At 41.1% G+C, this 25,766-nt stretch overlaps 1 protein-coding gene across 1 annotated transcript in view; it reads left to right on the top strand.

The window, feature by feature from the left end:
• The window catches only part of RYR2 (ryanodine receptor 2), a 468,566-nt gene that overhangs the window by 113,564 nt on the left and 329,236 nt on the right, over positions 1 to 25,766 (top strand). Inside the window, exons 14-15 of the mRNA XM_039254352.1 lie at positions 2,476 to 2,611; positions 23,124 to 23,219. Of these exons, the coding sequence (XP_039110283.1) occupies positions 2,476 to 2,611; positions 23,124 to 23,219 (232 nt within the window). The remainder of the gene's footprint in view (positions 1 to 2,475; positions 2,612 to 23,123; positions 23,220 to 25,766) is intronic.

The raw sequence follows: 25,766 nt of genomic DNA on the forward strand, positions 1-25,766 counted from the left end.
AAAGCAGGGGGCTGTCAACATGAGCCAGTAACAACACAGAGTAGTTTGATGAGACCTTTTCTTTTCTTTTTTCTTTTCTTAAGTTTTTATTTATTTTTGAGAGAGAGAAAGAGAGAGAGCAGGGAAGGGGCAGGGAGAGAGGGACAGAGAGAGAAACCTAAGCAGGCTCTGCACTATCAGAGCAGAGCCTGATGCGAGGCTCGAGCTCACAAACCATGAGATCGTGACCTGAGCTGAAACCAAGAGCTGGACACTTAACCAACTGAGCCATCCAGGTGCCCCTGTTGAGGCCTTTTCATCTGGCGTCTGCCAAAATACTAGGTGATATGAAATACTGGGCCATGGAAATTTGAGGATTGATTTGGATTTTTTTTTTTCAATTTCTCACAAAAGACAATCTGGATGGGAACCAACAAATGTACTTAGGGTCATGGTCCCTCTTAAAATTCTGTGAAATAAGTTCCCTTGAGTAGTCAGCTCTTTCTAGCGCTTCCTTTTGTGTGCTTTGCCTCATTTTGGCAACCTTGATCAAGAAATACTAATAAAAGCTTAATTTTAAATTTAGATAGCATCTTTGTTTTGAGTTTATTTATTTTGAGAGAGACAGAGACAACACAAGTGACAGAGAGGCAGAGAGAGAGGGAGACAGAATCCCAAGCAGGCTCCGCACTGTCTGCACAGAGCCCCATGCGGAGCTCAAACCCACAAGACCGTGAGATCAGGACCCGAGCTGAAACCAAGAGTTGGACGCCCAACCTACTGAGCCACCCAGGAGCCCCAGATTTAGATAGCATCTTGCACACTCGTGTAATGCATTTTCGATTTGCTTCAAAGCTATCTTTTCATGAGCTTTTCTTTATTAATTTATTTAGATCTTTAGTATTAAAAATGATGATGACGGGGCGCCTGGGTGGCTCAGTCAGTTAAGTTTATGACTTCAGCTCAGGTCATGATCGCGCGGCTCGTGGGTTTGAGCCCTGCGTCAGGCTCTGTGCTGAACGCTTGCTCAGAGCCCACAGCCTGCTTCGGATTCTGTGTCTCTTTCTCTCTCTGCCCCTCCCCCGCTCATGCTCTGTCTCACTCTGTCTCTCAAAAATAAATAAATAAATGTAGAAGAAAATGATGATGATCGTGATGATGCCTACCTAAGAAAAAGGATTCGCTCATGCTGTTACAGGGGAGGAAAAGAAATCTTTTTCCTCCACTGATCTCAGGTTCAGTGTTCAGGGCCCTGCAGGTCAGAGTAACAAAAGACAGATATGTAAGAGAAAACAAGTAAAGGTTTATTAACTGGCGGATCCTGAGTATTCATGGGAACAGTCTGTGGTGAGCAACTCGAAGGGGTGGTTAGAATTTGGGCTTATACCACAGACTAATAAAAGGCAATAAATTTGTAGAGAAAGGAAGAGACTAAGGAAAGGAATTTTGAGGTTTCTGGGCAGCAAGTTGTGGGAAGGTAAATATATTTAGAAACTAAGAGAGTGTGAGTTAGTAAAGTTTGTTATATAGATTCCTCTCTAAGGCCTCAGGGCTGAAAAGTGTTGGCCATTGTTGTTTCTTGTGATTCAACATCTCCTGCCCTTCCTGGTGGAGAGGAAAGGTTTTTTCTTGTGTCTGTCTTTTCTCAGCTGCCTTCGGCTCAAAATAATCCTTATGCTAGGAGCACCTGAGTGGCTCATGTGATTAGGTTAGGGACTCTACATTTTGGTTCTGGTTTGTGAGTTCAAGCCCCACATTGGGCTCTGTGCTGATGGTGCAGAACCTGCTTGGGATTCTGTCTCCCTCTCTCTCTGCCCCTCCCAAACTTGGTCTCTGTTTCTCTCTCCAAATAAATAAAAATAAACTTAAAAAAATAATCCTTGGGGTGCCTGGGTGGCTCAGTTGGTTAAGCATCCAACTTCAGCTCAGGTCATGTTCTCAGGGTTAGTGAGTTCATGCCCCATGTTGTGTTCTGTGCTAACAGGTCAGAGCCCGGAGCCTGCTTTGGATTCTGTATCTCCCTCTCTCTCTCTCTCTCTCCCTCCCTCCCTTACTCCCCTCCCCCCTTGCTCTCCCTCTCTGTCAAAAATAAATAAACATTAGTATTAAACAAAACATCCTTGCATCAAAGTGTCATATTTTGGGGTGGCATACTCTGAAGTGCTTTGTTTACTCATGGTCGAATACAGCTGCGACTAGTTCATTAATCTAGTAGTAAACCTTGCCCGTATAAAGCACATATTTTTATTTTGTTCTTCTGCTTCTATTTGAGAACAGCTCGCAGGATTTAGGCACCACTTGAATTATTTCAAGAACATTTTATTTCCCATGCAAATGTGTTTCTTCCTGTCACTTAAATAAATGACCTCAATTTTCTTTATGATTAACAGTCTGACTTCAAGCCAGGCATTTTTTTTTTTTTAATCAACTTAGCATTATTTTTTTTTGTTTGTGGGCAGAATCTCAGTTTCTCACGGTATTGTATTAACCTTGCAGGGCATGATCAACCTCGTGCTTGAGTGCATTGACAGGCTACATGTGTACAGCAGTGCAGCCCACTTCGCGGATGTGGCCGGGAGAGAAGGAGGCGAGTCGTGGAAGTCGATTCTGAATTCTCTCTATGAGTTGCTAGGTAAGGTGTCTGACGGTTTTCAAGGCAACCAACACATGTCTCTGTAAAACAATCACATATGTTACCGCAGTTTTATGGCCTGCTTCTTAACCGAGGCTTTCCGCCTTTACTGTTGTTGCACTAAACCCTCATGACATTTAGTGTTTACATCCATCCCTGAATGTGGACTGTCGCCAGAGCAGTAGATTTGTCTTCGGTGTGTGGAGGGGAGTCAAGGGTGTGATTTGGGGGGTGGGGGGCATGTGCAGGAGATACTTCCTTTGTGATTCTGAAGTTAGTCCCCCAAGACTCCTCTTTCTCCCTCACAAGGATCTTGTCAGGGACCCTCTCCATCTTCCTTCCTTTGGAGGATTTGTGTTTTCAGCTTCTCAGTGTGTTTGACATATGTCAAGCAACGCTTGTCGTGGTTTATGCTGCATTCCTGGCGACTGTATGCAAACATACTTCCTTACTGTTTTTGGCCTGGGCTCCATATCTCATCAGGAACTATGAATTTGGAAGCTAGTGAAGTGGCCTCGAATTTAGGATAAAGAGAGATAGTTTATTTCTCAAGGCAGTGGATGAAGCCAAAGTATCAGCATTTTGGGTGCCAGTTTCTCAAACCCCACTTCTCCCAGGGCAATATGAAGGGGACATTTGACATCCGGTGGGTTGGGTTACCAGTAAGGGATTGTGAGTCCTCGTCAGTCAGATCGGAAATAAACCTGTCTGCCCTCTGTTTGGATGGTTACACCATCTCTCTCCTCCAAGGCTGCTTGCTACAAACATCCGTGAAAAGATGGCCCAAAACAAAGACTTTCGGTGGCTCACACGCAAGACACTCAGGAGCAGGAGACCTTTGGAAAATGACCTCTCTCTTCACTGGCCTTCACTCCCCAAATCCCACATTCATCTGGTGCACTGTAACCACCCATCTCTTCCATTTAGAAAATTCTCAGCTTTTCCCATCATGCCAGAAGGCCAATTTTAACTTGCTTCCCCTGGTACAGGAGCCTCCAGCCAACTCTTCTCAGCTTGTCCTTGACACTGTCCTTCCCCTTTCTTTAGCCATACCCACTTTCTCAGTATCCTGCTCACGTCTACACTCCCGTGACATTTTCCTACTCCTACCTTTTCCAAAATCCTTGTATATTTTTTGAGGCCCACTTCACCTGTGACTGTTTTTTTGAAGTTAATCTTGGCATTTTCCCTCAGTTTCAAGCATGATTAAACAGTTCTCTCTCTTTCTCTCTCTCTCTTTCTCCCTCTCTCTGCTTTCTTAGAACTCAGTGTTAACTTGTGTTACAGCACTTCCCAGATTTCTTCTTTAGTTACAGATGTGACTGTGATCCCTAGGGCAAGAAGGGCACCTCGTCTGACTTGGGCATCTCTGTCATTGTCTCTGGCACATGGCAAATACTCAGGAAATGTTGATGAATTAAACCGATGGAGCTCTGATAGAGTAGGAACGTGTGTGTCTAAGTGGAGAGAGAAGTCTCAAGGCTTTTTTCTTTTCAGTGAAAAATGAAAAGTCATCAAAATATTTGGAAATTATCTCTAATGAAACTCATTACAATTTGATAATACTATTTAGCAACTAGAACTCTTGTGCCTGCTAGCATTTTTAATATGCCGCCTTTAGGTGGGCTATTTGATCTGCCATAACAATTAAACACATGCAGTTCGGTGTTTTCAGAATAAGGGGTAACGCTGGCTAGCATGTCTTTGAACAGGACCCAGGATGTTGAGGCCTCATAGGAATCTGGATTTATTATTTTACCCAGGAAATCATTAGCATAACGGTTTTATGATGCCCAAATCCTAAGGACGCATTTCTTTGCCAATGAAGAAATTGCAGCATGAATTCCTGCATTTGGAATGCAATCTGGCGTGTGGTAGTGTTTTTGCTACCAAAGTTTGACCTCTTCACTGGGTATGATGCTGAGTTTGTTTCTGGGAGAAACTAGATGCTGAGGGTAATGAGGCGTCTCCTCTGTGTGTGTTTGAGGGTAGAAAGGGCTATGTGCGAAGTGTGGTATTGTAGACAAATCTAGGTAATGCGCATCACATCAGCTCTTTCAGTAGTCCGTTAGATTTTTCTTTTCAATGGGTCCGTGTGCTCCTGTATCCGTAAGTAATACAGATGGACAGAGAGAAGTATAATGTGTTTTTCTAAAATCAAAGAAAAAGTCTCATCCAACAAAGTCAGCATTTCAGTTTTATCCTTTTGGGCCACGTATCCCTCAAGCTTTTCCTCCTTTCACTTCACAGACTTCACTGGGGAGTAAATCGGATGTTTTTAGAACCCTCCAAAGGAGTAGTAATAAACTCTACAAAATGCCAGGTGGGAGCACAACTCTTCATCAGAAATGGTTTTGTGACTTAATTTGTTTTTTAATTTATTTACAAAAATAATGTTTATTTATTATTGAGAGACAGAGCATGAGCAGGGGAGGGACAGAGAGTGAGGGAGACACAGAATCCAAAGCAGGCTCCAGGCTCTGAGCTGTCAGCACAGAGCCCGACGTGGAGCTCAAACTCATGAACTATGAGATCATGACCTGAGCTGAAGTCGATGTTTAACCCAACTGAGCCACCCAGGTGCCCCTGACTTAATTTTTAATGGGAACATGGCTAAGGATCTGACTTTTACGTGACTGGACTACTCAGAGAGGGAGGGGAGAAGTTGTTGTAGTTGGAATGATGCATCTCTTAGGATGTGTCCGCTTGCAGATTCCAGCCTCTGGCACACACAGCAGAGGTCGCTGATTGGCTCATAGAGCTGGACGTCTACCAGCGGGTGTGACTCAATGGCTTCATCATTGCATCCAGAACCGGTTGCTTTATGTCTGTTCTACATTCCGCAGGGTCAGCTCCCTCCAGTGCTGGCTCCCCTCATGTGGCCTCAGCCGCTTGCTGTCAGCTCACAGTGCTGCAGGAGTGCTGTCTGACATGGCAGAAGTGAAAGGGGGCTGCTCTTGGAAATTGTCTCTTAGGGCAGAGCGTGCCATGTCTTAACCCCCATGGCAAACCACCCCTTTCGTCTCATGAGACACATCTGCAGCTCTTCCTATGCTCGTCATTTTTGCAAGGAGATCAGGAATTTCACCGGCATTTCACTCTGACTGCTCAAGTCAGAAACTGGGGCCAAGCCCTTGGACTTCCTGGCTGCCGTACCAAAGTGAGCATTGCAGAGAATTCAGGGGAAGGAGCTGAAGTGTCCAGCTCAGATGTTAACCTATACGCTTCACTTATCCCAAAGGTTTAATAGACTGAATTCAAATCTGGGTGGTTTTGCCCACTACCTAGCACCATGTGCAAATGGGATTGGCACCCAAGAAATAGCTGTTTGAATTACTTAATAAATATATTAGAGATTTTCATGGACGGTAGGTTTTCCTGTAACCGATTAGATGTGGCCCATCAAGTCTGTTTATGACACATCAGTGGACCTGTTATCCCACTACTGTTATGTCTTTTTCTTGAAAAACAAAAGCTTTAGTCTTTAATCCATAGGCAGCAGCCTCTGAGAAAACGACCCTTCTTTTATCCCAGAAGAGTGTCAGAGGGAAAGCTCTACCACTTCCATCACCTTGAACAGATTACTAAAGTCGGGCTTGGTTTCTTCATCCGCCCTGCCCACTCTCCAGTGCCTTCTTTTTAGGGTTATCATGCAGTTCCATGAGTTGATGTAAAGTACTTGGAAAAATACCAGGCACATAGTGAATGATGTCTGTTATTTCAAATATTGTCTGTAAATGGTAATAGTAATTCCCCTCAAAAAGTTGTTGGATGGCTTACATGTTGTCATGTATGCACATGCTTAGCCTAGTGTATATCATTCTCCCTCTTCTCATTATTCCACTTTTTAAATTAGGGTACATTTATTACCATCCTCTTTGTCATTAACATAGTAAAACTTTCTTCTTCAACTTGTTTCTGTTCTTGTTGTTTTTGCCTTTTAAACATGCCTTAGAAAAGAAACTTCGCTTGAAACTATTGGATCTAACCAGGGAAGTTCTGGATTTGGAAAATACAGAAGACACAGAAGACACAGCATAGTGCTTATCGTAGGTACACGGTGGCTCCTGATTTTCTCATCAGAAAATGGAGGAAATAAAGTTTTCTTCATAGTTCCCCATAGGCTGAAAACTTCTATTCCATTATTCTACCCATTCTCCGAATGCAATAATGCCCGTCTCTTACATCTGTATCTTCCACATCTGGTACCTAGCTGGTGTTCAGCAAATACTTGAGATCATGTTGATAGCTGGATGCTGTCTGATTTCTGCTTAAGCTCTCTGGCTCCACTGCTTCTCTCTGCCAGTCTGCATTGGAGACACCTGGGAGCCCTTGCATACTTAACTGCCTCATGAATTGCCATTGACTCTCTGATACTTGGTATTCACTCCTTCCCATTCCAGTCTTTGGTAAACTCAAGCCCCATGGCTGGCTTGTCTTCCTTCTCACCTGAGACCTCACTCGCTTTGTCTGTAGTCCCTCAGTGTTGGATCCTTCCAGTGCTTGCCTCCCATCCAGTTCTATACTTCGAGAATGTCTAGAATTAGTTTATATCAGAGGTTTGATAGACAGTAAATATTATCTATATTACAGATTAATATGTGGACACAAAATATAGATTTCTTAAATAGATGTATCTGTTTATTTACATCCCATTTGATTGAGGTAGCTATTACTTAAAATTGACATAATTAGAATTCTCTAAAACTCACATCTTAAAGGAAGTTAACAGTATAATATTCATATATGTCATTAAGGTAATATACACTGATTTCAGACATGTACATGTTTTTGTGGATTTTAAACTAATTTTTTCATGCAAGAAGAGATAAGAGTTCTGAATATACTTTCCAAGCACACACACACAGACACACACACTCTTTAACTTTTGCATTTTCACATTGCTATTCCTGAGAGTTTTGCTAATTCCCTCCACCCCCCCGCCCCCGCACTGCCCCCTACCTCTCTCTCTCTGTCTCTCATTTTTAATCTCTCTCTCCAGGGAAGCTTCTTTTTCCATTCCCCCCCCCCCCCAAGTGTTTTGAATCTCTTTCCTTTTACAGTCTTCTGAAGAGGCATCCTCTGTAACAGAGACTGTGTTGTGTTGGGGGAACATGGACTTCAAGTCTAATGGATCTGGATTTGAATAAAATTCTCATCTTTTCAGAAAGATTAATTGAATAATGTTATGGGAGATGCCCTAATCTGAGCATTGAGGGACAGGATGTAGTCCCTGCTCTCGTGGAGTTAATGGTTGAGTAAGAGGCAGTGTAAATAATAGAGCCAGCCATGGTGCTGTGGAGTTGCTGACTTCACTGCCTTGAACGTCCTGTTACAAGCTGTGGTTAAATCGTGTTAGTAAGCAATTAATAAAAGACTGATAAATTTGACTACATGAAAATAAAATGTTATGGTAAACCATTTAATTACAAAATAGAAAAAAAAACAGGTAGGGATTTTGTAAAATATGTCACCTGTATGAAAAACAAAGGCCTAGTTTTTATCATATATCCATAAGGAAAGGAAATATCACTCAGTAGAAAGACTGACAAAAGATAGACACAGGTCGTTGCCAGAGCAATAAATAAAATAATAGAGGATTGTCAACATGACAAATAAATGCAAATTAAAATGACAAACAAGGATCATTTTTCACTTAGGAGATTAGCACAGATAAACAAGTTGATAATATTCATTATTGGAGGACATGCTGGGTAGTATGTTTCTGGTGGGAGTGCAAATTGATGGAATTTAAAAGGACCAAACAAACTCTGGTTGGCAAGATACATAAAACTTTAAATGTATTTCCTTTTACTCCAGAAATTCTTTAAGAACTATATTCTAGAGATATATTTGTACAAAGGTGGAAAGGAGATCCGCTGCAAAATTGTTTATAAATTGCATAAAATTGAGAGCAATTTTTCTATCAACGGGATTGGTTCTGTAAGTAATAGTGTAGTACTGTGTTATCATTGAAAATTGAGATAAACGTTATCATTGGGAAAACTGTATAAAACATGCGAGATGGCTGTTCTTTTTTAGCATGGTCATCTAGGATATGGTATTAAGTGAAAAACAGGATGCTTATTGTGTTAAGATTAAGATTACTGTATTAACATTAAGATTCCAATTGCCTTGAATTAGAATATGTAGAGAAAGATGCATTCTTGTACACACTGGACATTTCAGGAAGGATGCAAAGAGAAGGGCTAGGTGGCTGCTTCTCAGGAGACAGATCTCCTACTTTCCTGTGTGTTCCAGTGCATATTTATTCTGTTTACACACATTACTTGTATAACTGAAAAAAGTCATTAATGTAAATGCATAGGGCTACACAACTGAAAGGGAAAGCGAGTAAATTAGTTCCAGTCGAATGAAGAAATAGACTCTGTCACTGCATGCGTGTAAAGAGGCTCTCTCTCTCTCTTCTTAATGTTTATTTATTTTTGAGAGATAGAATGTGAGTGGAAGAGGGGCAGAGAGAGAGGGAGACACAGAATCTGAAGCAGGCTCCAGGCTCTGTGCTGTCAACACAGAGCCCGACATGGGGCTCGAACTCAGGAACTGCAAAATCGTGACCTGAGTCAAAGTCTGAAGCCCAACAAACTGAGCCACCCAGGCACCCAAGAGGCTGTTTTTCAATATACACGTGGAAGGTTCACTAGCGGCTGTTCTAGATAAATACAATGATGAGCGATTTTGTGGTTTAACCATTCCTTTGACTACTCTTGATTTTCTATTTTTATTGTCATAAACACTGATTTCATGATTAGAAAAAATAAATAAGTGTAATCTAATGTTGACTTAAGAACCATCTGCTCCCAGTAATTTTCACGGAAGTCCGTGTAATCAGAAGATAAGTAGCTATCTATACGCGAGGGCATACTTCAGTGTGGCTGCAAAAGTCTGAGATCTGCAGGAGTCTCTGGAGTTGTAAGATATTTATATCTCACTGTCCTTTTTTTTTTTTTAAAGTTCATTTACTTATTTTGAGAGGGAAAGAGTGCACATGTGCGAGTGAGCAAGCAGGGGCTGGGTGGTCAGAGAGAGAGAGAGGGAGAACCCTAAGCAGCCTCTGTACTGTCCATGCAGAGCCCAATGGGGGTTCAAACTCCTGAACCCTAAGATCTTGACCTGAGCTGAAACCAAGAGTTGGACGTTTAACTGACTGAGCCACCCAGGTGCCCCTCACTGTCCTTCTTTCCCAGCTGTTAGGAAGTTTGGCCCAAGTATCATTAACTCCAAGTTCATTAATCCTCCTTCCCATGCATCCAGCTAGGTAGACAGTAGATCCTGTCTTAGACTTTTGTGTGAAATAAGCTGCCTTCTTTTTCTTCAGCAGGTGAGAAAGCAGGTGGGAATGATAATCTGTAACAATTTTAAAACTTGACACAGATATATCTAATATGTGTTTTAGGTGGAGAATGACAAAGGCAGATGTATGAGCCCGCTGCCTAGAGGAGTGTGGTGTCCTGGAGACACCAATACCCATAGTTTGAAAGCATTGCCATGGCTTGCTTTCGTAGGTCTTTTTTGAAATCTACACAGTCAATCTGCAGGAAGCTTGCAAGCCAGGATGATTTTCTAAAGATGTTTGAGAAATGGCTCTTTGGCCAACCTTCTCAGTGAATACTCCTTTAATGAAGATACAGAGTATTAAACAGATAGCATAGACTGCAGCCCTTTTAGCGAAGAAGTTACCAGCTTCTGAATCTTTAACACTCGGAAGGGGTACAGCTATGAAGGGGTTTGGCACATCCAGACCATTTTCCCGGTGTCTTCAAGAGGCAGATATTTCTAAATTTCATAAAACACTGGGGGAAGATAGTCAAGAGATGGAAAAGAAGGGCATTGGCGTCAAACATGCTCATATTGGATATTATCTGGTGTCTGTGCATACAGATGTTCCTATATTATCCTCCAGGAGCTCCTGAAAGGCATTTTATAAACAAAACACATTATTTCTTTTCTACTCTGTAGTAATCTCATGTCTATGAAATGACAGGATTCCATTGCCATTTTTAATGGAAATTCACTTTGTAAACTATTTTGTGACATACTTTTTTTTACTTAAAAAGTTTTTAATGTTTATTGTATTTTTGAGAGAGAGAGAGAGACAGAGGAGGAATGGGGGAGGAGTAGAGAGAGGGAGGGAGGGAGAGAGAAAGACAGAGGGAGACACAGAATCCAAAACAGTTTCCAAGCTCTGAGCTGTCAGCACAGAGCCTGACGCGGGGCTCAAACTCACAAATTGTGAGATCATTACTTGAGCTGAAGTCAGTGCTTAACCAACTGAGCCACTCATGCTCCCTGAGATATTTTCTTAATCTCTTGATGCATGGCCAGGACCCCACTCCTTCTCATCTCTTCTTGATCAGGGGTTCAGGCAGAAAGAGACTGGTGAGGAGCAGTGTAGACTGGCTCTGAGAGTGGACTCTGGAACTGAAATTGCCTGGCTGTAAAGTTCGGGCTCCACTCTGAGCTGTGCAAGCAGGAACACACTGCTGTATCCACTCACCTCTTCCCCGAGCCAGCTGTTGTTTGCCTCCTGATGAGGGTAGACAGGGCAGAGAGAAAACAGTTTTTCCTGGTTGTGGGGCTGCCTGATCTCTCGCTCTGGGCAGGAGGTTAAAGCTGCCCTCCTTGGGGGTGGGGGGGAGTGGAGGAACTGATAGTTGGGGGGGAGCTAACTTTCTCTGGAGGGCATGTTGGATGCTTTTAGCCAAGTGCCTGCTCGTGGTTTGGGACAGCTACAGCTCTGTTCTTGGGTGGCTGTATGCACATCCTTGCTTGGCCGTGTGTAGCTAGTAGTCTACTTCCAGCTTCTTTTTCCTGACATCTTCCTGCTGCTCTTGATGGCTGTACTGAGTAGACTCGGAATGAGTCCATGGAAATGTCTTCCCCCAGGATCCATGAGGAATGCTCATGCATTCTTGGCCTAACATAGTCATGTAGACCAGTCCATGCATAGAGCTTGGTCAGTGTCTCTCTCACCCCATCCACTTCCTGGGCAGGGGATCATCAGACCTGAGTTCCCAAGGTCCCCTGACTGCAGAGATGCCTCCTCAAGTTCTGCAAGAAGTTTCCATGGCACAGCAGTCTGAAATTTTTCAACAACATTCTCGCATTTTTTTTCTTTGTGTACTTTTGGTTTTTAGGCTTTTCAGGATTTAGGAGCAACCACTTGTTAATCTGGAAAGTAAAAAAAAAATCTTTCTGGATTCTAGTTCTTTGGTCTCTCATTTGCCTGTGTTATAACTGTTCACTTGGTATTTCCATATTTTGCCTATAAGTCCAAAAGAGGACCTCATTTGACTTCCCACTGTATCTCTTACTCCTGCAAAGCAGGTAATCAGTATTTGTTCTGTAAATTTTAAAAGTGAGAGTACTCTTGGAAGATCTTTGCATCTTAATCTGCCTGTAGTTTTCTGAGTCTCTGAGTATTTTGAGAAATTGAGTCTTAGAGCTTAAAGACACTAAAGCATGGGGACACAGTGATGTTATAATACAAGTAAGAAATGCAGAATGGAGTCTCTTTCACCTTGATGATTTTTCAGTGGATGGCCATTATTGCATTTCTTTTTTTTTTTTTTTACAAATAGTTTATTGTCAACTTGGTTTCCATACAACACCCAGTGCTCATCTCCACAAGTGCCCTTCTCCATGCCCATCCCCCCCTTCCCCCCCCATCCATCAGTCCTCAGTTTTTGTCAGCATTCAAGAGTCTCTCATGGTTTGCCTCTCCCCCTTTCTCCACCATTTCCCCCCTTCTTCTCCCCTATTGTCCTCCGTTAAGTTCCTGCTAATCCTCCTATACGTGCAAACATATGATATTTGTCCTTCTCTGCCTGACTTATTTTGCTCAGCATAACACCCTCAAGGTCCATCCGTGTTGCTACACAAGGCCAGATTTCATTGTTTCTCATTGCCATGTAGTACTCCATTGTATAGATAAACCACATCTTCTTGATCCATTCGTTCGTTGATGGACACATAGGCTCTTTCCATGTTTTGGCTATTGTGGAGAGTGCTGCTATGAACATTGGGGTACATGTGCTCCTATGCCTCAGCATTTCTATACCCCTTGGGTAAATTCCTAGCAGTGTTATTGCTGGGTCACAGGGGAGTTCTGTTGTTCATTTTTTGAGGAATCTCCACACTGTTTTCCAGAGGGGCTGCACCAGTTTACATCCCCACCAACAGTGTAGGAGGGTGCCCGTTTCTCCACATCCTCGCCAGCGTCTCGCGTTCTCTGATTTGCTCATTTTAGCCACTCTGACTGGTGTGAGGTGGTATCTCAGTGTCATTTTGATTTGTATTTCCCTGATGAGGGATGCTGAGCATCGTTTCATGTGTTTCTTAGCCATCTGGATGTCCTCTTTGGAGAAGTGTCTGTTCGTATCTTCTGCCCATTTCTTCACTGGGTTGTTTGTTTTTCGGGTGTGGAGTTTGGTGAGTTCCTTATAGATTCTGGATATTAACCCTTTATCTGATATGTCATTTGCAACTATCTTTTCCCATTCCGTTGGTTGCCTGTTAGCTTTCTGGATTGTTTCCTTTGCCGTGCAGAAGCTTTTAATCTTGATGAGGTCCCAATCATTTATTTTTGCTCTTGATTCCCTTGCTATGGGGGATGTGTCACATAAGAGGTTGCTGCGGTGGAGGTCAAGGAGGTTGTTTCCTGCTTTCTCCTCTAGGGTTTTGATGGTTTCCTGTCTCACATTCAGGTCCTTTATCCATTTTGAGTTTATTTTTGTGTATGGTATGAGAAATTGATCTAGTTTCATTCTTCCGCATGGTGCTGTCCTGTTCTCCCAATACCATCTGTTAAAGAGGCTGTCTTTTTTCCATTAGATAGTCTTTCCTGCTTTGTCAAAGATTAGTTGGCTGTATACTTTTAGGTCCACTTCTGAGTTCTCAATTCTGTTCCATTGGTCTATGTGTTTGTTTTTGTGCCAATACCATACTGTCTTGATGATGACAGCTTTGTAGTAGAGGCTAAAGTCTGGGATGGTGATACCTCCCATTTTGGTTTTATTTTTCAGTATTACTTTGGCTATTCGGGGTCTTTTGTGGTTCCATACAAATTTTAGGATAGTGTGCTCTAGCTTTGAGAAGTATGCTGGTGAAATTTTGATTGGAATTGCATTGAATGTGTAGATTGCTTTGGGTAGTAATCACATTTTAACTATATTTATTCTTCCTATCCATGAGCATGGAATGTTTTTCCATTTCTTTGTGTCTTCTTCAGTTTCTTTCATAAGTTTTCTATAGTTTTCATCATACAGATCTCTTGTATCCTTGGTTAGCTTTATTCATAGGTACTTTATGGTTTTTTGTGCAATTGTGAATGGGATCAGCTTCTTGATTTCTCTTTCTGTTGCTTCATTGTTGGTGTATAAAAATGCAACCGATTTCTGTACGTTGATTTTGTACCCTGCAACTTGGCTGAATTCTTGGATCAGATCTAGTAGGCTTCTGGTAGAGTCTGTCGGGTTTTCTATGTAGAGTATCATGTCGTCTGCGACAAGTGAAAGTTTGACTTCTTCTTTGCCAATTCTGATGCCTTTTATTTCCTTTTGTTGTCTGATGGCTGATGCTAGGACTTCCAGCACTATGTTAAACAACAGTGGTGAGAGTGGACATCCCTGTCGTGTTCCTGATCTCAGGGGGAAAGCTCTCAGTTTTTCCCCATTGAGGATGATGTTAGCTGAAGGCTTCTCATAGATGGCTTTGATGATGTTTAAGTAGGTTCCTTCTATCCCAACTTTCTCGAGAGTCTTTATTAAGAAGGGATGCTGTATTTTGTCAAATGCTTTTTCTGCATCTATTGACAGGATCATATGGTTTTTATCTTTTCTTTTATTGATATGATGTATCACATTGATTGATTTGCGAATGTTGAACCAGCCCTGTAACCCAGGAATGAATCCCACTTGATCTTGGTGGATGATTCTTTTGATATGCTGCTGGATTCGATTTGCAAGGATCTTGTTGAGAATTTTTGCATCCGTATTCATCAAGGATATTGGCCTATAGTTCTCTTTTTTTGTTGGATCTCTGTCTGGCTTGGGAATCAGAGTGATGCTGGCTTCATAAAATGAGTCCGGGAGTTTTCCTTCGACTTCTATTTTTTGGAATAGCTTGAGAAGAATTGGGATTAATTCTGTTTTAAATGTCTGGTAGAATTCCCCAGGGAAACCATCAGGTCCAGGGCTCTTATTTGTTGGGAGATTTTTGATCACTGATTCGATTTCTTCACTCGTTATGGGTCTGTTCAGGTTTTCTATTTCTTCCCGTGTGAATTTTGGTAGTGAGTGTGTGTTTAGGAATTTGTCCATTTCTTCTAAGTTGTCCAATTTGTTGGCATATAATTTTTCATAGTATTCCCTGATAATTGCTTGTATTTCTGAGGGGTTGGTTGTAATAAGTCCATTTTCATTCATAATTTTGTCTATTTGGGTGCTCTCTCTTTTCTTTTTGATAAGCCTGGCTAGAGGTTTGTCAATTTTGTTTACTTTTTCAAAAAACCAACTCTTGGTTTCATTGATCTGTTCAATTGTTTCTTTGGTCTCTATGTTGTTTATTTCTGCTCTAATTTTTACTATTTCTCTTCTTCTACTGGGTTTAGGGCGTTCTTGTTGCTCTGCCTCTAGCTCCTTTAGGTGAGCTGTTAGATTTTGGACTTGTGCTTTTTCTAATCTCTTGAAATAGGCCTGGAGAGCAATGTACTTTCCTCTTAGGACTGCCTTGGCCGCATCCCATAGATTTTGAATTGTTGTGTTTTCATTTTCATTTGTTTCCATATATTTTTTAATTTCCTCTCTAATTGCCTGATTGGCCCATTCATTCTTTAGAAGGGTGTTCTTTAACCTCCATGTTTTTGGCGGTTTTCCAGACTTCTTCCTGTAATTGATTTCAAGTTTCAAAGCATTGTGATCTGACAGTGTGCATGGTATGATCTCTATTCTTTTATATTTATTGAGGGCTGCTTTATGTCCCAGTATGTGATCTATCTTGGAGAATGTGCCATGCGCACTTGAGAAGAAAGTAAATTCCCTGGCCTCAGGATGTAAAGTTCTAAATATATCCGTCAGATCCATCTGGTCCAATGTGTCTTTCAAGTCCATTATTTCTTTAGTGATTTTCTGTCTGGTTGACCTATCCATTGCTGTAAGCGGAGTATTAAAGTCCCCTGCTATTAGCACATTCTTATCTATAAGCTTGTTTCTGTTTGTGATTAATTGTTTTAGATATTTAGGTGCTCCCATATTCGGTGCGTAGACATTTATGATTGTTAGTTCTTCCTGATGGATGGACCCTGTAATTATTATGTAGTGCCCTTCTTCATCTCTTGTGATTGTCTTTAATTTAAAGTCCAGTTTGTCTGATATAAGTATCGCTACTCCGGCTTTCTTTTGATTTCCTGTAGCATGATATATATTTCTCCATCCCCTTACTTTTAATCTGAAGGTATCTTCCCGTCTAAAATGAGTTTCTTGTAGACAGCATATTGATGGATTTTGTTTTTTAATCCATTCTGCTACCCTATGTCTTTTGATTGGAGCATTCAGCCCATTTACATTCAGTGTTATTATTGAAATATGTGGGTTTAGAGTCTTTGTATCTTTTGTAGGGTTCATGTTTGTGGTGGTGTCTCTGGTATCTTTGTTCCTTGCAACCTTTCCTTCAGAGCATCCCCCTCAGGATTTCTTGTAGGGCTGGCTTCGTGGTGACAAATTCTTTCAATTTCTGTTTATTTGGAAAGGTTTTTATCTCTCCTTCTATTTTGAATGACAGGCTTGCTGGATAGAGGATTCTTGGCTGCATATTTTTACTGTTCATCACATTGAAGATTTCCTGCCATTCCTTTCTAGCCTGCCAAGTTTCAGTAGATAGGTCTGTCACCACTCTGATAGGTTTCCCTTTGTATGTTAGGGCCCTTTTCTCCCTAGCTGCTTTCAAAATTCTCTCTTTGTCCTTGTATTTGGCCATTTTCACTATGATATGTCGTGCAGAAGATCGATTCAGGTTACGTCTGAGGGGAGTCCTCTGAGCCTCTTGTACTTCCACATTTACTTCCTTCCCCAGGTCGGGGAAGTTCTCTGCTATAATTTGTTCCAGGACTCCTTCAGCACCTTTCCCTCTCTCTTCCTCTTCTGGGATTCCTATGATACGGATATTGTTGCGTTTGACCGTATCGCTGAGCTCTCGAATTCTTCTTTCCTGTTCCTGGATCAGTTTGTCTCTTTTTTTGTCAGCTTCTTGTTTTTCTATAATGGTGTCTTCTAAATCACTTATTCTCCTTTCTGCCTCTTCAATCGTGCATTGGAGGCCTCTATTTTATTATGTATCTCATTTATCCCTTTTTTTAATTCTTCATGCCTATTTATATTCTCCATTTTGTCTGTAGCCATAGTTTCTTTGATGTCCCCTATGTTTTTTTCAAGCCCAGCTATTAATTTTATGAGTATTATTCTAAAATCTTGTTCATTTATGCTGCTTATATCTGTTTTGAGCAGTTCATTAGCTGTCATTTCTTCTTGGAGTTTCTTTGGAGGAGAGCTTTTTCCTTTCGTCATTTTAGATAGTTTTCTGGCTCTTGTTAGTTTAAAGACCTGTTATGCTGTCTGCACCTGTGAGCGCTGCTGTATCCAGGAAGACTCTTTGACTGTCCAGGGTCTATCCTTTCAGAGAGTGTTTTTTGAATGGTATCTCTTGGTCTCTCTTGTTGAGACCTTGGTTATTTTGTTTTCCTACTCTTAGTGATATTTGGGCCTCTCCACCATGTGTACTTTGGCTTGTTTCTTGAGGTTCCTGGAGAGGAAAACAGATAGACAAACATATAGGGAGCAGGGGCACAGAAATGCACAGACAAATCCAACTAAGATGCAAACCGAGAGGGACAGCGAAAAAGTTAAGAGAAAAGATGGAGGAGGGAGGGCGAATAATAGAAAATAAAAAAATACATAAAAAGGTCAAAAGGAAGAAGAGAAAAGGAAAAAAGAAGAATACCAGTGGACAAAGAACGGTTTATAGCATATAACCGGATTTCCCAGCTACAATTAAATAGCTGGATGTATGCAGTGCTGGTTGAAGAGCATAGAGACAGAGAGAGAAGACAGGGTGGGGATGAGGCAAAATTGGAAATAGAATGAACAGGCAGAAGGGATAAGAAGCTTTTTTCAAAGAGTTAAAGGGTGGAGTATGGTTGGTTAGGTGAAAGAAGGATGCTGGTGTTATTCAGAGAAATATATAGTCTAATTACTCCTGAGAGAAAGAGATGAAAAGGTCGGGAAGTGTAGAATTTACATCTATAGAATGGACTAAATTTTATTGTTTAAGCATGCCGGTGACCAGAGGTAATCAGGTCAGTGTTCTGGGGAAAAAAAGAAGGAAAAAAAGAAAAGGGAGGAGGGCAGCTCTCAAGCAGGGATGGGCATGGTGTGATCCAATGCATCAGGCGGGAGTTCTGCCTTGGCGGTAGTAGGGAGGAGAGTGGTGGCGCTCCACCTCGCTTTTATAGGTGTGTAAACTCCCAGGGCCAGGGGCTCAGCCAAAGTTTGTTGCACTTTTCAACCCAGGCCAGTCCCAGCCTCCAAATCCCAGGCCAAGCGCCCCGCTGAAGTTGCCTCAGGCGATCCCCTGGCAACCCCATCAGAGCAATTCCAAGCCTCCTGGCTAGCTCTGGGGGTGGAGCCAGAAGCCACTGCTCCCTTCTCCTCTGGGTGGGGCTGGTGGGCCTGGGCGGGGTGGGGGGCCCTTCTCTGCTGTCGCGCTGAGCCCGCTGGAGTGAGGAAATCGCGGTCCCTCTGTGTCTAGTCACCCAAAACATGACCTCGCGGTCAAATCTGCCAGTTTTTAGCTCTTTGCCTTCCCTCTAGAGTTCCAGCCAGCCAGGAGCGTGGACACCCGGTGCCCGCGCACGACTACTCCAGGGGTCCAAGCCCGCCAGGAGGGCAATGGAGGCAGGCGCACAGCTTCTCCCAGCCAGCCAGGAGCCAGCACAACGCAGCAAACCACAAACCGCGAGCGCAGCTCCTCCGGGGCGAGTTGGAGCGTGGGGGGGCCTGGTGCGCAAGTATTTTGTGCGCAAGGACTTTCTGCGCCCGGAGCAGAGGTTTTTCTCTTTCGGACTCTCTTTTTCCCCTCTTATTCCCCGCAGAGGGGGGTCGCCCCGTCCCTCCAGTCTCCGATCCAGGCCTGATTTTATCTTCCCCTGTTGGCACTCACATTAGAAGGCTTTCTCGGTGGAATCTGCATCCTTTTTCTCCTAATCTCTTGGGTTTAGTATGGTTTCTTATGGCTTCAGATCTTTTCCGTGTGAGGCATGGGCGCGAGTGCAAGTACGGAGCTCCCTACTCCTCCGCCATCTTGCCCCTCCCCCATTATTGCATTTCATATTTTGATTGGATAAAAGTTTAGAGATTTCGTTAGTTATTCACCATGGATAAACTTAATAAAAAAGGTAGAAACTGTGTTTAAAACATAACCACCCATTTTAGCAGATAACCTTTTCAGAATATTTTTTGGGGTGCCTCGGTGGCTTAGTGAGTTGAGCATCTGACTCTTGATTTCAGCTCAGGTTATGATCTCACAGTGGTGAGATCAATTCCCTCATTGCGCTCCACGCTGGGTGTGGATCCTGCTTCAGATTCTCTCTCTTTTTCCCTCTACCCCTCCCCTACTCATGCTTGTGCACACACACGCTCTCTGTCACTCTCTACCACTCAAATTAAAAGAAAATTAGGGGCCCACTTGGCTAAACATCAGACTTTGGCTCAGGTCATGATCTCATGGCTTGTGAGTTTGAGCCCTGCTTCAGGCTCTCTGATGTCAGCGTCAAGCCCACTTTGGTGTTTGTCTCCTTCTCTTTCTGCCCTTTCCCAACTAGTGCTTTCTCTTTGTCTCAAAAATAAATAGAAACGTCAAAAAAAATTAAAATAAGTAAAAATATTTCTTTGAATCTCTATAACATTATCCACATATAAAACACTTCACACAGCCAGGTGCACACATATAATAGTGTGATGGGTTCACACCGTGCACGTCCTATCCCGTGCCACCAAGATCAGAAGGCTTAGTTAGCTCAGTCCAAATTCCAGTTTCAGGGATTGAGATAAGCTCAAGCCTTTGGTGTGATGTCTGTACATTTGGGGGGATTATTTGGACACGTTTTCCATTTCATGCCTCTTCATTATCATCTGTTATCTCTCCAAGCTTACATAATACCTTGGCATGCAGAACTTCACCTCTTTGCAGGTGCATACAGACTGCCATTCATGTTAAGCATTTGTGATCTGTTTCGTAATGGAAGTTGTTGTGATTCCGGAGGATCCTTTTGATGGAAAACATCATAGTGCACGATCCTTTTTTCATCCTGGCTCCATTCATCTTCCTTCCTGTTTTAAAATAAGAAAATATCCTCTTTGGATGCAGGACAGCAGTATTATCCTTATCAGTGTTCTTTAAGGTTTCTGTTTTCTGCCCCAGGAACTTATCAGGATATAGTTCCCAAATAAGCAGTTCTCATTTTCCAAGAAATATTCTGATAAAAAAACCCACCATTTTCCATACTCTGCATATATTTACACATATACGTGTAGATACATATGCATTGAATATACACACTTTACAAAAGTGAGACCATACTGCCACTATTCTTTTACAGCAATTGTTTGCACCGGTCTTCTGTATTGGGGGCGTCTCTTCTTGGCAGTAGCTACAAACCTTCACCAGGTTTTAGTGGACATATCTACCTGATGGAAGGGATGTGCCATTTTGTGTACTCTTGGGCTGTTTCCAGTATTTTCCTCTTATAAACTGTGTCGTGATGAACTTTCTTATAATTCTCTGCACAGATTTAATTTACTTTGGAAACTCACTTAACTGATTCCTTCTTAACTAACTTGCTGAACTGTAAGATTTTAACACCCTCCATTTATCTGTAAGCCATTTTACATACCTGGACACATTCATCTACACACACACTGGTAATGTTTAGGAGGTGTTCTATTTTATGGAGTTCAATTTATTTTCTTTAGAAATATATATATATATTTTTTTCAGAGCCTATTAAGATCATCACATTCTGTCTTCGACTTATTAACAGACTTCCTAATACATTTCTGTCTCATTAGAGGGATCAACCCCTATGTGAGTTAATGTTGCTAATGTACTGCTGAATAAAATTTGTAAATACTATCCTTATGTAAGATATTTAGATGTATATTCATAAATAAGAGTTCCCTCGAGTTTTCTTATATGCATACTTTCCTTGTTGAGTCGATATCAAACTTATACTCTCTTTAAAAAATAATTAGGGAGGCTTATTTAGTTTCCTTGAAATAGTTTAGTTTAGAATTGACTTTTCTTGAATGTAGAGAAGTTGTTTTTGGTCTTTGACATACTTCTCAGTATTAATCATACTTTATTTTTCTATTTAGATTTTTCTTCTTTGGGTCAGTTTTGGTGAAAAAAAGTGCATACATATGCATAATTGGAAACCATTCTTTTTCTTAGATGTTTAAAAGTTCTGGTACAGAGATCTGTACAGTGACTGTGTTTATATTTCCTATTTATTCTTACTTTTGTCTTTTTCCTTCATGATTAAAGCAGTTGGTATTTAGCTTATATTTTAAAAAATCTTGGGGGCACCTGGGAGGCTCAGTGGGTTAAGCATTTGACCTCGGCTCAGGTCATGATCTCACAGTTCATGGGTTCATTGGACTCAATGCTGAGAGCTCAGAGCCTGGAACTTGCTTTAGATTCTGCATCTCCCTCTTGCTCTTGCCCCTCCCCCTTCTCACCCTCTCTCTCTCTTTCTCTCAAAAATAATAAATATTAAAAAATTAAAAAAATATCTTGACTTTGCTGACCAATTTTACCATTTTAGTTTATTACATAGATCACATTTTCTATTTCTAATGTAGTTTATTTTTTGGCTATTTATTATTTTTCTTACTTTACTTATATTTACTTGATGTTCTTTCTTACATTTTGAAAGAATATTTAATTAACACTTTTTTCACCCTGTTGCTTAGCAGTGAAATTTTGACTGTCTACCACTGATCGTATCAGGTAACATTTCTATTTTTGCTATTTACTGGATACTCTATAATTGTGGTATTGATTTCTTACTGACTCAAAAATTATTAATGAGAGAGTTTAAATTATTAAGTACCTGAGTTTTATTTTTCTTTCTACCTTTCTTACTAATTTCTAGTTTCGTTACATTGTTGTCAATGAGGTATACCAACATGGGCTACACCATTTCTGTTTATAGTACATATTTTAAAAAATTTATTTATTTACTTTGAGAGAGAGTGAGCAGGACAGACGTAGAGAGAGGGACCTTCCCGTCTTTTCTGTCACTGTTTCTTCTCGTACCCTAAGGTCAGGTAACAACTTTTTCTTTTGTGTGACAAAAGTCTAACATTACTTGTGCTGTGTCACTGCAGAGACTCCTTCATCCATTTCTTAACCAAGGAGATAAACAGGCAGTGTTCTGAAACCTGGGCCCTTCAAACTGCTTGCTAGCATAGTGGAGTTTAAATAGTCATTACTTTCTTATGGCAACATCTTTTCCCCATTAAATATCCTATTATGTAAGCAGCTCACCAGCTCTTTGTAGACAGTTCTCGTTTCTGAACAATCTCATGGGTGTAAGAGTAGAATTGACCTAAAATATTTACCAGATTTGCTTTGAAGGAATGGTGTGATTTCGAATCATTAGAAGTTTTAAATGGATTATGTAAATTGGGTTGAAGGAGATCATCAGGGTTGCGCGTAGGAGTTTCAGATGAGATGGTTTCTTTGATCAAAGATATGTCAGAAATACTAGGTTAAAACAAAGTTAGAAACAGGTGACTTGACTGCAGGACTTGTCAGAGTCCTTCAAGTGCATTGCGAATCTTTAAAGGGGAAGTAGAGATGGAGGGGGAAGCAAAATGTTTCAAACTTGCTAGTCACCTACCCTCCCATCCTTTTATCCAGGTAACATTTTAATTAATTCTATCGCTCTCTCTGCCTATTATAGTTACTGAGTTTTATCTCTTAGTATTTTGTGCTACATTTTCAGGAAAACTAATGTGCTCTTAACTTCCTCATTATAGAGGAGAGAAAGTTGAGCTCTAGGGAAATTACATAATTTAGTCTCCCAACTAATTAAAAGCAAAGAGTATTAGAGCCCAGGTGAGGAGGCTCCCGGGACACTGGTTTTTCCATTATCCTTTATTATTTCCTCCCAATATGAAATGTAACTTTCTCAAAATATATTCCTTCTAATGAGCTGTGTTTTTTTTTCAGTTCCTATTAATAAATACCAGTTCTTTAAAAAAAAATCTCAATTTTGTCTATGTAGGTGTGTCTATATATGTATATGTTTTAGATGTCAAGTCAAAGTATTTTGTTATTAATCCACCACTGTAGGACTACGACCAGCTTACCTTGCATTTTAAACTGGAAAATCATGTAACTGTGAAGTCTGCTTTTTTTTTTTATTCTTCTGCAGCGGCTCTAATTAGAGGAAATCGTAAAAACTGTGCTCAGTTTTCTGGCTCCCTGGACTGGTTGATCAGCCGATTGGAAAGACTGGAAGCTTCTTCTGGTATGTTTTCCAATTATTCTGTTTTTCTCCTACTTATACACAAATTCTCAGCATCAGTTCAATTTAAATGTTTTCCTTTTAATAGGTTGAGATTTTTGCTTATTGATAAAATTATTGGAGTTTTTTTAAGTTTATTTATTTTGAGAGAGACAGAGAGAGAGAGTGTGAGCAGCATGAGTGGGGGAAGGTCGGGGAGAGAAGGAGAAAGAGAATCCCAAACAAGGTCTGTGCTATCAGCACACGGAGCCCAGTGTGGGGCTCCATCTCACCAACAGTGAGATCCTGACCTGAGCTGAAATCAAGAGTCGGGCAATTACCTAGCTGAAACACCCAGGCGCCCCAATCGTTGGTATTTTTTTTTTTTAGTTATTTCTGAAAAGCAGTTTTACAATATCTTGTTTATTTACGTTTAAAAAAAATGAAGTTCTGAAAGCTTCTTAAGAGCCAGAATCCCCATCCTTTTTCAAATCAGTCATTCCAAATATACTATATACACAAACAAACAAACAAGCAAAAAGTGGTTTGGAACTTCTATATTTGACTTGTGTTCAAAGCATTATTTGGACAGATTTGGAAAATAAATTGGTTTTTCAAGTCATACAGCATAGTATTTTTATTTTAAAGTCATTCAGTAGATATTAATAAACTATATCATAGTAAACTAGTTGCAGGCACTCAGCCTGATTTCTCCCTCTCTAGCAAGGATGTTATTCTTATTTCGGTATTGTGGAAACTTAACACTGATAACCAGGCCTTCCTGAACTTGTCAAGCCCCGTAGGTTGTATCAGTGACACCCCAAACTGAAATTGATTGCTTCTTCCTCTCTTCACACAGCATTTTATTAGTTGCCCTTCTGAACCACCGATGCCCCTTTATGTTACTTATTTTTTCTCTCAGTCTCCTACACTAGCAATGAACTCCTTGAAGCTGTAGATGCAATTTCATTCATCTTTGGGTCTACCATCCCATCTGGCACCTAGCAGGTACTTGAAGGTTTTATTAAACAGATGAATAAATGAATGTATGAGTGCATGTCTAAATTCACCTAAGAAAATGCCTATCAATACAGAAACAATTGCATGGCCTTCGCATGAGAAAGACCCATTCAAGGATAGGTTTCTTGGAATAGAATGAATAGAAGAACAGATGGTTGTGGTTAAAGAGGGTAATTTTCAGTCACGGAGTGAAGTTTTAATGATGAAGATTTAGAAGGAAGAGAAATTTGAGTCACAGTGAGTTTTAAGGCATTGCTGGATTCTTGGGTGGCAGATACAAAGAAGGAGATTGTTGAACTAAAAACGGTACAAGAATTGTAAATGAGAGTTTTCAGAATATCACAGCACCGATGGGATGACTGTGGACCAACGCAGAGTATCTTGAATAAGGAGAAAACTGAATAACTCCTAGGAGGAAGCGATCAATTAGTGGTAACAAGGTGATGGCATGATTGCATAAATGGATAGGTTCTCGAGTCAGCATGTCCAGAATTGTTGGCAATCCTCAGTAGATACATCAAGAGATGCTGATCCCTTTTTCTGGGTACGGTTTTGGGGGGAGAATCTGGAAACAGCCCAGCAACCTTCAGGACAGCATTAATGTTGTGTGAATCAACTGCTTCACATAAAACACACACACACACAGGGGCCCCTGGGTGGCTTATTTGGCTGAGCGTCCAGCTCTTGATTTGGGCTCAGGTCATGATCTCACAGTTTGTGAGCTCTGTGCTGACAGTGTGGAGCCTGCTCGGGATTCTCCCTCTTTCTGTCTCTTTCTCTGTCTCTCTCTCAAACTTTTAAAACACACACACAGAAAAAAAATGCTCAGCAAAAAATAAAGAGAGGGAGAAGGAAAGAACAGAATGCAGCATCCTTTAAACTGAGCACAGTAGAGCCCAGTATTATCTGGAGTCCTCCATTTGGTTGTTTATATAGGCACAGTCCCCCTGGATACAAATTGCTATTTGCTGGTATTTGTCCAATCCAGCTGTTGGTTCTAGGTATTTCCACTTCAAGTAGAAGCCCCCATACTCAAAAAACACAGTGAAAGTCAGGAAAACTTGGAAAATGCTGAACCTAACATGTAACCTTAAAGGAAAGGAAATGGAGGGGCACCTGGGTGGCTCAGTCAGTTGAGCGTCTGACTTTGGCTCAGTCCATGATCTTGTGGTTCATGTTTTCAAGCCCTCTGTTGGGTTCTCTGCTGATGGTTCAGAGCCTGGAGCCTGTTTTGCATTCTGTGTTTCCCTTTCTCTCTGCTCTTCCCCAACTTGTGCTCTGTCTCCGTCTCTCAAAAGGAAATAAATGTTAAAAAAAAAACAAAAAACAAAAAAAAAAACACTCTCTCTTTCTCTCCCTCAAAAATAAACATCCAAAAAATTAAGGGAAAGGAAATTAAAGCATAGAACATTTAAATGACTGATTGGAGATGCTAGAATTAATTGTTACAGCAAAGATGAAACCCTAGCTCGTAATCTTACATCAGACTTGAAGTATGTTCATTATGCTTCATAGCCTCCTAGTTTATACATCTCTGAAATATTTTTCACT

Source organism: Hyaena hyaena, unplaced genomic scaffold (assembly GCF_003009895.1).
Source record: "Hyaena hyaena isolate Hyena2069 unplaced genomic scaffold, ASM300989v1 scaffold_485, whole genome shotgun sequence".
NCBI classification, from domain to species: Eukaryota; Metazoa; Chordata; class Mammalia; order Carnivora; family Hyaenidae; genus Hyaena; species Hyaena hyaena.